Raw genomic sequence first — 13,697 nt, 5'->3', positions numbered from 1 at the left:
TTCATACTGTTTATAATGGTATCCAGAAGTTCAGTTTGTGATTACTCCCAGATAAATTAGAACATAAATAGTATGGATGGTGGCTAATACACGAAATATTGCTTAGAGTCATAAAGTGAGTTTTGCAGTTGAACTTGAGAAGAGCTTGTAGTTATGGGGACTGGATGTATGTCATCCATATTCTTGAGATTTTTATGTCATCATTATTGCTTAGATTAGAATGGTTAATTAAAATTTCACAGACTTCTTAAATTTGCATCCATGTCAGGTTTTGTATGATGTATGGAACAGGAACCTTTCCAATCAGTTTGGTGTAGGATGTTAGAGCGTGATCCAAGAAGCTTGATTTACAAACTTCTTTGTTGTTTTTTTTTCCCACATGACCAATCTCATTTGATTTTTAACTTTTTTTATTTAAGCCACAAATACCTGTAGATTGTCATCTAAAGCCAATACTTCAAAGGAAAGTGTGATATCACAGTTTCCCTTAAATTACTGAAGTGGATTTATTCCAGCAATCATCCAAATGAACAAAATCAGTACTTTGGACCCTGCTAATAGGTTAGTTTAAGAACAAAGTGATATTGTCTTTTTGGAATCTTGGAAAGTTGCTTAAGGTATAAGGAGAGGCATCAGTGCCACTCCTTCTGCCTTAAGCAACTGTAGCAAGTGCATGTTGTTCAGTATATGCATTCAGCAGGCCATGCTGCTAAATCAAAAATGGGTTCTTCTCCAACAAGACAGTGCCAGACCACTCACATGTTCAGGTGTAAAATATATATATATATATATATATATATATATATATATATCATTAGAGAGCACAATTTTTGAGTGCTTTGGTACTGTTATTTGATTTGAGATGCACCAGACAACTTGGTATGTTCTTTGCCAAGTGTTTGTTTGCAACAGCTTTTCTTATTCTGTTTTCTGTTATGCTTTCATGAATCACACGTAATATTCAGTAAGAAAATGCCTATTTAATTTCCATATTCTGTTTTCATGGAATATGGAAAAAACTTCTTTTCTAGTCAAATGTGATTCAGCTTTCTGATCAAGCTGTCTGAATTACGCAATTTAGCCAGGATAAAACTTTTATATACTCAAACTATCAAAAAATCATGAATGAACATATATCTATAAATATGATGCTATTCTAAAGGAGAATGTGTTTGCTATAGTGAAAGTTAACAGTGCCTTTGTAAACTATCTGTATGTATTTCAACTGTCTTACATTATTTAATGGGGTGCTTAAGGGTCAAAGCTGTATAACTGAGAGGAGACCTCCACATAGCCTTTAAAGGAATGCAGAGAACCGACCAGGGCTTCTGACATAATGGCCAATCCTCACTTTCTCATGGTGCACCAGTTGGGAATCTACCTGGATACTGAACAAGTGAGGATGGGCTGGCAATTTGGGATTTAGCCGACCAAATTGTATTCTTATTGGCTTAAACCAATATAGAAAATGATGGTACAACATGACAAAATTTCATGCCGGCTGGAGCATTGCCCAGTTAAAAAAGGCCCCATTGTTTTCACCAGGGAACCAGGGCGAACAGCGAGAAGTCAGCTACAGGAACAAATTTGAAAGCACACCCCAACTCAACATCACCAGAGTTAAAGATCGGTACTATCAACATAAGAAGCCTGAATGACAAAGAAATGGAGCTAGCTGAAGAATTAGATAAATACCAGATCGACATAATAGGGATGACTGAAACAAAAAAGACAAAAACTGGTGAGATCTTTCTGAGCAATAAATACAAAATGTTATATTCAGGCAATGACAATCAAGGAAAAGAAGGAGTAGCCATAGTATTCAACACAAAATACAAGGCTAATCTTCTTGAATGGCAGGCAGTCTCAAGTAGAGTGATGTGGGCAAATATCACAATGGGGAATTGAACAATGAGACTTATTTGTGCTTATGGTCCCACAGAAGGTTCTACTAAGGTAGAAGTGGAGGAATTTTTTGATGCTTTAGAAAAAGCAACTGACACAATGAAAAAGGAAAAGTTGGTCCTTGTGTGGGGATCTAAATAGCGGAGTAGGAAATGATTGTCAGACATACAATAATATTTTGGGAAAATTTGGAGAAAAGAGCAAAGCTAATAATAATGGCAAATACCTGTTGGATTTCTGCTCAGGACATGGACTGGTTATTACTAACACCATGTTCCAACATAAAAATGCACAAATTCTAATGGAGAGAAGAGGCAAGGAATAAGAAAAGTCTCATTGACTATGTTATTGTTGATAGTGATGTTTTCTCAATGGTGCAGAACACCAGAGTCTACAGAGGATTTGAAATTGGAAGTAATCACTATTTAGTCTTGAGCAGGATAAAATTGAATTTCATATTGAAAAGAATAACACATAAGAAAGTTTTAAAGCGAATAAAAGTTGAGCAGCTCTCAGATGTGAACTGTAGACTGAAATACACAAAGATAATTGAAGAAAAAATGAAAGAGTTTGAGAACAGGAACCAAACCTTGGAAATTCAGTGGCAAGCCTTGAAGAAAACCCTGATTGATTCAGCCAGAGAGGCATGTGGTGAGTTTGTCTGCAAGGATGGAAAAATCAGAACTCCATGGTGGACACAGGAAGTTAAAGAGGCAGTGAAGGAAAAGAAGAAAGCATATCAAAAGTTCTTGGCAAATAAGTCAGCTTTTGCTCTTAGAGAATACAGAGACAAATGTAAGAAAGTGAAACATTGTGTAAAACTAGCTAAACAAAAGTCATGGGAGGACTTTGGCAACATAGAAAATAAATATCAAGAAGGTGGTAAGATATTCTGGAGGTTGTTGAAGAAGCTTAGAAATGGAGGAAAGAGTGCTGTAAAAGGAGTTAGAGATGAAAAAGGTGACATGAAAACAGGAGAAAAAGATATTCTTGAAGTATGGAGTAATTACTTCAAAAAATTGCTAAATGAAACAAGCACTGATAGCACAGTGGTAAAAAACACTCAACAGGCATACAGTCAGGAATACACATACCCATACTTTAAGTAGAAAAAGCCATCAAAGTCTTGAAATGTGGAAAGGCAGCAGAAGTAGATGATATTTGACGAGAAATACTGCAGTATGGTGGTATAAAAGTCTTACAGTGGCTGCACTGCATAGTTCAGAAAGCCTGGACAGAGGGACGAATTCCTGATGATTGGAGTAGAGCTCTAATAGTACCCATATATAAAAAGGGAAATAAAACTGACTGTATGAATTACAGAGGTATTTCCCTACTGAATGTTTGTATCAAACATGAGAAACGGTTGAGAAGAATTGTAGAAGAAAAACTTGGTGAAGAACAAGCTGGATTCAGGCCAAATAGAGGCTGTCAGGATCAGATCTTCACTTTACAACAAATAGTTGAAAAGGCATGGGAATATAACAAAGAACTATATTTAAGTTTTGTCAATTTGGAAAAGGCATATGACAAGTTGCCAAGAGAGAGAAGCTATTCGATACGCTACAGTTATATGGTGTCAATGGGACATTATATCATGCAATACTTATCTTTATTTGAGTTGTAGTCAGCAGTTAGAATTGAAGGAAGTACAGGTAAATGGTTTAATGTTAAATCTGGTGTGAGACAAGGATGTACATTATCCCCTCTGTTATTCATTATCTATATGGATCACATTATGAAGGAAAGTGGTATTAAACATGATATCAAAATTGGAGATGTTAATGTCAGCTCTTTGCTTTATGCGGATGATGTTATACTTCTGAATAAATCTGCTACAAGTCTGCAAGATTCTCTGACTAAATTGAATAGCTGTTGTAATAGATATGGTATGAAGGTCAGCATTAAAAAGACAAAGACAATGAAAATAGGTAGAATTGTTGAAAATGTCAACTGCGTTGTGAACAGGGAACCTGTGGAACAAGTAAAACATTTCAGCTACTTAGGCACGATTTTTAGTGAAGATGGTAAATTAAATATGGAAATAGACAACAGAATCAACAAAGCTGGTATGGTAGGCAGTCAATTGAATAAATTCATATGGAATAAGAGAGAAATTAGTCAGAACACTAAATTAGCTGTATACAAGACAGTGTTCAAACCAGTTGTAACTTATGGATCTGAGAGCTGGGTCAGAAGTAAAACACTTGACCAAAGACTGCAGATATGAGAGTCCTGAGAAAGATTAGAAGTGTGAACAGATGGCATCAATGGCAATATCATATTAAAAACGAGAATATTAGGAAAGAACTTGACATTGTCAGCATCCAGGAATGCGTTAGCAGAGCTAATCTCAGGTGGTATGGTCATTTAAACAGAATGGGCAAGGAAAGATTAGCAAAACAAGTGTTCTCTGCCAGGTTGGCAGGAAAATGACTCAGAGAAAGACGTTGATATAGGTGGATTGATACAGTACAAAGTGCCTTAGATGATAGAAATATAAGATCTGATAATGTTGGAGTCTTGACAAGTAACAGACTGATTTGGAGGAAAATTGTAGATAGGAAGTTAGTAATGATGTAAATTTTTCATGTAGTACTATCATATCCTGTACACCCCTTGAGGGTACATGTCAGGAATTTGATGATGATGATGATGAGAATAGATTCTGCACTTGTTGGTAACTCTTATGCTCACTTGCCTCATGGATGTCATCACACACATCCACCTGCATCCACCTTAATTACTTAAGTTTTCCTGAATTTGTGCTTCTGCATGCTTGTTGAACAAAGCTCTCTCTAGATGCCTAACACCAAAACCATTAAGATGCAATCCATCAGCATTATACAAAACCTTCTTTCTGTCAAACTCAGGTTATAGGTCCCACAAACTCTGCATCATTCCTTCTGCACAACCTGCATATTAATTCATTTGCTATCAACGCCCTCCTCAATTCGCCATCATCATAGCATGGCAGGAGATTTACAATCTTCACCCTCTCACTCTTCATTTTTGCTTCACCCAATAACTTTTTCACATCCTCCCTCATAGAATACTTCTCAGCTAAAGAAAGATTTTGTTCTTTCGGTTTTGCATTCATTCTTTACCTTTTTGCATTCGAATAGATGACTAATATCATTCATTTTTGTACATAATTTTCTCCTTAGCTTGTTTTTCTTGTTTGTTCACACGATCTCAATTTTTACCTGGACCACCTGCTTCTTTCTCTTTTTAGCTCTGCTATTCTTTTGCAACTTTCAATTTTGCATCACTTTGCCCTGTGAAGGATAATATGCAAGTGGCCTATTTCCTTATTCAATATTATAGCAGAAATTTTCTGGATAACCCTTACAACTTTTGCAATGTGTCCCCTGAACTTCAGTTCTCTATCCAACAAGATCTCCAAATCCCTTGCTTCCTCCTGTACCACTTGAATTCTTCTAATACGATAAACTTGATTGCATCTTCTCAGACTAAAGTGCATAACTTACACTTAGCAACACTGAAATGACATCCCCATTTTTCAGTCTAAAGCACCAATCTATTCAAATCCTCTTGTAACAAGTTTAATTAGAACTTTTGGACAGCACCCTTCCTAATTTATCATGATCATCATCGAATAACTGAATATATCCTCTGAAACCATATATTTTATATAATTTTAAAATTTTATATTACTTTTGTTACTATATATTAAACTAGTAGTTGGTTAGTTCAGTCAAATACTAATAACCCAAACACAGAGAATTAACTTTAATTTAAATAAGCTTATTTTGTTCTTATGATGTCTTTTTTTATATTTTTATCATCAAATTATCTATTGTGTGAGCCATTTGTCAATTAGGTAGTAAAGCATTACATTGCATTTCATTTAATACACAGCAGAAATTTATACAGTTCATACTATTGCCAACTAGATGATTTAACATCTCATGGTGAAAAGTGAAAATAATAAGATTATCATAATACAAATATTTTAATTAAATTTCTGATATAACTTACAAGTTTTTCAATTCGGTTTTCTTTCCAGGATAATTTTTTGATTTCTGGTGAAGGCTGGTTAAGACAAGATTTCACTTTGCTTTTAAATTCTTCCAAAAATTCAAAAGTGTCACAAGCCTGAAAAGAAGAAAACATACACAGATCACAGACGTTAGTACTATATGAAAAGTTTACTTAATTCTCAATGACAATTTTTTTGCCAAATTAATGTGTAATCTATCAGGATCCCAATGCTGTCACATTTTATACTTCAGTCTTTTAAGACACCTCTTACCACATCAACTGACCTAGATCTTGTTCTTTCTCTGGGACTTTTTCCTGACGATGATCAATTCCTAATCTTCGATCCCTCATTTCATTTAAGTTAACCACTCCACCTTACATTAGCTCTGCTTACAGCTTCCTGAATGCTAAAAACATCACATTCTTTCTTAACAGTCCTGTTTTTAATATATGATTCAGATGTTGATGCCATGTATCGCTCCCTTAATGTTTCTTAGAACTCTCATATCTGTGGTCTTCAGTTTTTGATCAAGTGTTTTATTTCTATTCCTCTTTCAGAACCATAACTTAAAATTGGTTTAAAAACTGTCTTGGGATGGAAGGGGTGGTGAAGCACATTACATAACCTCTCCCACTCAAATGCCAACCCTCATCTTCTTGTGGTCCATCCTTCTAAAAGTACAAACAAGGCACTGACAACCAAGTATGGGCAGTATAACCATAACATCCTAACAGAGTAAAAGCTTCAGATCTGCCTGTCTAGAGGCATTGGGTAGCAGCCCTACCACTGAACTTACCCAGCAACAGGCTAGTAACTGCCCTGGGGAAATTCAATATACTTTCAATTTCATCCAAAGAAAATCCATATGGATTATCAGAGAAAAGACCACAATTCAGGAAAAGGTAAACGAAATTGGAAAAAGGAACACATAATGAAGATTGCAACATGGAATGCGAGAAGCATAACATACAAAGAAGAGGAACTTGATAAACAACTAAACCAAGGTAACATAAAGATATGTATACTAACACAAACAAAGAAAAAACAAAAAAGGTACAAAAGAAACAAACAACAACTATATACAAATCTAGGGATAAAAAAAGAAGAAAACGCAAAAGCAGGTATAATGATCATGGTACATAAATCTCTAAAGAACAATATTGTATATTATAACTATTTGAACGAAAGACTAATAGAAATAATAGAAATGACTAATAGCTTCAAAATCAGCTTTTTTTTTTTTTTTTTTTGACATCAAACTGACCCGTTCCTCAGAAAAACTCAAAATCTCGATTTACAGAAAACCTACACACTAACAGATATCCCCCACGGTCATTCCCATCATTATCCTCCTCAGAAGTTTGGAATCATTTCTACTCTAGGACATCATGCTCGCTCTCTTTTTGATGATGAGATAGAACTTAATAAAGAACTCAATTTTCTCAAGTCTACTTTTCAACTAAATGGTTATTCTCAAAAAACTACTGATAAATTCCTATTTAATCCTCCCGGTCACCGTAATGAAGAAACCATTAGTGTAAAAGGCAATATTTCTATTCCATACATAAGCTCTGTCCCACCCAAATTAGCCAAGGTTCTTAGAAAATACAACATAAGAAGTTTATTTACTCCTCTTCCTAAAATTCGCTCCTTTGTGAGCCATCCGAAACCTAGACATCATAATCTTAAATATCCTGGTGTTTACCAGATCTGGTGCAACTGTGACATGCCTTACTTTGGCCAAACAGAGAAGTCAATCGAGTTATGCATTGAGGGGCACAAGAGAGACATCACTTAAGAGAGAACACGAGCCAGTACTTTGTCTAGTCATGTTCTATTCTCAGCCAATTCTAATGAAGAAAACCCTAGCCATACAGTCCTATGGGACAAGTCTAATAACGTTTTATGTTGTCACGATGAATTAGAAAGAAAGATAATAGAATCAAAAGAAATCATTCTGAACCCCTACATCTCAACAGCAACCTGAGTTACAACCTTTCAGACTGTCATTGTGCTACTATCAAATACTGGCGTTCGTGAGATGCTACATGCAAACATACGTCCAACAATGAAGCCAACGAGGGAGCAATTTTGAATGCGCAGACTTCAATGGTTTTAATGTTGAAATATATATACAATAATTTTCCGTGTTGTTGTTTACAGTTCTTTCCTCCGTGTGTTTTTAGTGGTTATTTCTTCTTTTTAATGTGCACCTGACGAAGGCTGATACAAGCCGAAACTAGTTGTGTAGTACTAATAAACTTTGTTTTCATTTCTCTCGGTTCTAGTCATTCAATCTTTTTATAAAAATGTACAACAATCGAGTAAATCAAGCTTCATACATACATATATACTGTGTGTGTATATATATACACAATATATATGTGTTTTATAGTATATTAGTATATATACTAATTTTATTTATATATATATTTATATATATAAATATATACATACATATATAAAATTATAACAATCTGGACACAGTATAACTCATTTAGTATACAAATAACCCCACAAATGAAGACAGATACACTACTATTTGCAGATGATCAAATAGTATTAGCTATATCAGAAGATGATTTACAAAGATCATTAAAATTATTAAATGATATCTCAAAACAATATAATATGACAATATCTAAAGAAAAAACAAAAATAATTATATTCAAATGAGAAAACTCAATAAGAAGTAAAATAGTGATAGAATATAAAATACTAGAACAAGAAAATACTTTCAATGATTTATCATAGAAAGAAGAAAAAGAAAGACACTAAAATATCAAACTTTGTCAAAGTAAATGGCATAATAAATAATATATTTAAGCCATCCCTAGTACAAAAACACTCTAGAATCAGACTATAATGTCTTGTCAGGATCAACCCTACTATATGGAAGTAAAAGATGGACCATAAGAAGGAAAGAGGAAAAATGAATTCAAACAGCAGAAATGAGATTTCTCAGAAAAACAGATGGATATACCAAGTGGGACCATAAAACAAATGAAGAAATTTTACAATCCCTGAATATAAAACCAATTTTTTACTAAATAAGACAGTATAAACAAAAATGGATAGAACATTTAAATTTAATGGACAACAGCAGACCACTGAATATATTATACAGATATAAAATAAACGGTAAAAGAAGAATCGAAAGACCAAGAAAGAGATGGCATGAGACTGAACAGGCCACCTGGCCTAAAATCCATGTAAGAAGAAGACTGTCTTGCATACAGCTGTTTCAACTAATTTCTCTCTTATTCCACGTAAGTTAATTCTATTGTCTCCTTACCATACCAGCTTTGCTAATTTTGTTGCCTACTTCCATCTTTAATTTGCCACCTTCACTACAAATTGTGCCTCAGGACAGTTGATGTTTTCAATGTTTCTGCTTATTTTCATAGTCTTTGGCAATTTTCATATCAAATTTATTACAGCAGTTATTCAAATTAGTTAAGGAATTCTGCCAACTTGTAATGGATTAATTTCAAAATAAATGCAAAATAATTGCATAAAGAAGCGAGTTTAATATCAGCAATTCATCATCTATATATGTGATCCATATTGATGATGAATAATAATAGATAGTGTGCACCTTTGTCCCACACCTGGTTTTAACATTAAATCTTCGTGTACTTCTGTGAATTCTAACTGCTGACTTACAATTCAAATACAGACTTTGTATAGCTGGATACAGTGTCTTGTTTTCACCATGTAAAGTAGCATTTTGAGCACTCAGCACCTTGTTATACACAACTTCCAGATCCTTGTTATATTACCATGATTTCACTTAAAGTGAAAATTCAATCCTATCATCTCTATTTGGTCCGAATCCAGCTTGCTCTTCATTAAGTTTCTCCCCCCCCCTCTCTTTAGCTTCTTCTCAAGTATGCATAAATCTTACCCAGAACACTTTTCTTAATTCTGTAAGAAAATGTCTGTAATTTTCACATTTAGTTTTATTTACCTTTAAAAAAAAAAAAATTATATTATGAAAGTTATTCAAATAATCTGATTGAACCTTTTGACCATAACATCTGGAACATGCAGTGTGACAACTGTAAAATAAAACTTTATACCTCCACATTTAGGAATTTTTGGTCAAATATCTATTCCAGAACCTACATATTTCAAGTTTGATGGGTTTTTTCTGCCTCTAGCATTGATATGTACTCCTGATTGCATTTCTCTTAAACATTTTCTTCCACAATTCTGCAACTTCTTGCTTCATTTAGACATCCACAATAGTTTTATCTTCAGTTTTATTTGTCTTCCATATTCTTACCAAAGATTCAAATGACTTATTTAGCTATTTTACACAGTTCTCTTACAGTTTTCTCTGTATTCTCTCCTGATATCTGCTGACTTACTTCTTAGGAGTATTTGACATGTTTATCTTTTCCACAAATGCCTTTTTAAATTTGTATCCACCACTGAGTTTTGCTTTTCTATCCTTGCTGACAATTTCACCACATAACTCTCTGGCTAAATCAATTAATATTTACTTCAGTCTACCACTAAGTCTCTAAGGTTTGGTTCTTATTTACAAACTCATCATTTCTGGATTTTTAAAATGTTTTTTTCACATAACTATTCATAAATCTCAAGGAGGAACTTTCTATTTGATTGCATATGAATATGAAAAGAACCATGTGTAGTTGTTGGCATACGTTGCCTTGTCAAGAGTAACTTATATAAATGGATTCTATATCGTTTCTCTTACCAGTGACAAGACCTTTCACTACAGATTAGGAAATGCACAATTGACACTGTCTCTGCAGAAGGAGTTTGAAAGATTAATGAGTAATCCACTGAGAACTGTACAAGACTCTTTGCTCACGTTTGTTGAAGACAGAGAAGATTTATCTGTTCTTCCTCTTAACTGTCAATGTCTTCCAGCTCATTCCAAAGATCTTATGAATACTTGGCTAAATAATGACTAGTATATTAGCATGCCTAACTTTGATAGTGTCATGCAAATGAAATACATAACAACAATAATGCACATATTATTGTTCCCAATCTCAATATTATTTACCAACAAATGATGGGGATGTTTACAGGCATGAGATCAGTGGAAGGTATTTGTGGCACTGAATGTTTTTTACTTAATGAAAAACTGTTCTCAACATGGCCATATATGTTTTACAAAACCAATCGACTGAAGATATAAATTTTATTCACTTCATTCTTCTGCTTTATACCAGAGAAGGTGCTATGCTCTTGAAGAAAAATTAATATCAAATACCAATGATTCTAAATGGCAACTCCAACATTGGTTCCTGTGATCCTAATTTGCAGGACCTTTTTGAGTTTCTAAAAGAGAAATCCACCCTCAACATGAACAGCATCCTACTATAGCAACAATGAGAAGCAGTACTTCAGTAGATGAAGTTTTCCAGTGGAGCATACTTGTACTCACAAGTCTGTTTCATATTTTAGTCACCACAAATCAATTGTATATTATATTCCCAAAATCGAAAGCTAATAAATTACATTAAAAAAAATAAAGCTGCATTTCTTTTCTTTTCTTTATTTCATGAAAATTAAATTCTACAGAGATGCTTCACATAGAACATCATTTGCAAGTGCCTGGCACACCATTTTTTTTTTAAAATTATTATTTATTTATTCTTATGTGGCTCTCACTTCAAAACAGTTTGTGTGAAAACTTAATACATCAGAACTGTGGGAGAACTAAAGATTTTTACCCCCATTTTTATTAATTAATTTTTTTTGTATTGTTATTTTTTTAATATCATTACAGATTAGGAAATGCACAATTGACAGTGTCTCTGCAGAAGGAGTTTGAAAGATTAATGAGTAATCCACTGAGAACTTTACAAGACTCTTTGCTCAAGTTTGTCGAAGACAGAGAAGATTTATGCCAGAAGCCCTGCTCTACAGGCCAAACATGGAACTTTTTTTTTTTAGGCTATTGCCTCACTTCAGGCCTCCAACACATGGGGCAGTTAGCCTCATACTGAGCAATGAAATTCATCTACCACTTAAAGACAATCACAAACATTCATGCCCATAGCAGAATTCAAACTCACAGTTGGTTGGAGAGCAGATATAACTGCTCAGCCAAGCAGGCTAATGAATTTACTAATTCTTCCATTTTTTCTTGTATATTTGAGCCTACAACTTACCTGAGTAAGTGACTCAACTTGATTCTTTTTCTAAATTATTTCCACCATTTTCTTTTCAATGTGTATATATATATATATATATATATTCAATTTTATCCTGCTCAAAATTAAACGGTGATCACTTTCTATTTTAAATCTCTTGTATATCCTTCTGTCCTGAACCAGCATGAAGCTATCACTATTAACAATAAACATAGATAATACGACTTCTTTTTTCTAATGTCTTCTCTTTATGTAAATTTGTGTGTATCTTTATGTTGGAACACTGTATTAGTAATGGCTAGTCCATAACCTGAATGGAAATCCAACAGGTACTTACCATTATCATCTTTGCTGTTTTCTCAAACATTTCAATGTCAGGTATTCATTTTCAGAGGTTTAGAATATCCTAATAGGACCAGCTTTTTCATTGCATCTGCTGCCTTCTCTAATTACTTGAAAAATTCCTCCACTTCTAACTCAGTAGAACCTTTGTTGTTGGACCATAAATCACAAATAAGTCTCATTGTCCAATTTACCATTTTGATGTTTACCCATATCACTTTATGTAATACTACCCAAGATTATCATCTTCATGCTTAGTGTTGAAACACTATAGCTACTCTTTCCTTTCCCTGATCAATCTATTTATTCTTATTACAAGAATATAGTATCTTGAATTTATTTAGAAGAATATAGAAATTTTTTGGCTTAAAATTCACTTACACTTACACACAATATAATTTCTTGGCAAGTTTAATTTAATCAGAATAATCTTATCTGTTTTTGTCATGTTTATTTCAGTAACACCCAATTACACTGATCTAGTACTTCTCCAATTCTTCTGCTATTTCTATTTCTTTTCCCATAATGACTGTTATACTGAGGATGCCAATCTTCAATTCTGCTGATAACTAGATGAACTGTGATCTTCTTTTCAGCTTAGATATTGTGTCTTTATTTACCAATAGTCACCTAGATGAATCACTTGACTTCCTCAAGTAAAGCTTTCTTGCAGATATTGTCCACTTGTTTGATTGCTATTCACTCTGGCTATCTCACATGCCAGAATAAGTTTTACCAACAAAATGAAGGTATAGTAACATATACTCCTTTTGCTCCAACACTTGCCAACTTCATAGAATGATATGAACAATGGAGACTGAAAACAGCATCTTTCCTAACCCATCATCATGGTACAGATATTTTGATATCTTTCCAGTGTGGCATGATTCCCTTATGGATCTACAATAGTTCATAATTAAAATCAACAGATTCCACCATTGCATCGACCATTTTAGATCTCCTTCTACTTCAAATGCCTCATTTATTAAAGGCCTGAAGTGGCTTGAAAAAGTTCTATGTTTGTTCTCTAGAATGTAGTTTCCAGACCTGGTAAAAAATAAATACAAAAAATACCAAAAAACATATAAAAAAATCAATAAAAATCTTTAATCCACCTATACTCGAATGTACTATAGGCATTTATAGAAGCTTTTGAGGGCAGGAGTCACATAAAAACAAAACGGTAGTCTTCATTTCTTAGTTTTTAGCAAGAAAACTCATACCAGACTATTCATACCAGCATATTCTTTCACATCATCAAGCTTGTTCAAAAATCTGGTACCATTAAGACTGTTGCATTGAGCTCA

General features: G+C 33.8%; 1 protein-coding gene across 1 annotated transcript in view; it reads right to left on the bottom strand.

Moving 5' to 3' along the window:
* Nucleotides 1-13,697, bottom strand: part of LOC150092364 (uncharacterized) — a 295,890-nt gene that overhangs the window by 95,346 nt on the left and 186,847 nt on the right. The window contains exon 14 of the mRNA XM_090414851.1: nt 5,908-6,024. Coding sequence (XP_090270977.1) covers nt 5,908-6,024 — 117 coding nt within the window. The remainder of the gene's footprint in view (nt 1-5,907; nt 6,025-13,697) is intronic.

The sequence above is a fragment of the Typopeltis vanoorti genome, chromosome 26, assembly GCF_054136105.1.
Source record: "Typopeltis vanoorti isolate ZY-2024b chromosome 26, IOZ_Tvanoo_1.0, whole genome shotgun sequence".
NCBI lineage: Eukaryota > Metazoa > Arthropoda > Arachnida > Uropygi > Thelyphonidae > Typopeltis > Typopeltis vanoorti.
The sequence above is the reverse complement of the archived record's forward strand: the minus strand, read 5'-3'. Positions and strand labels throughout refer to the sequence as shown.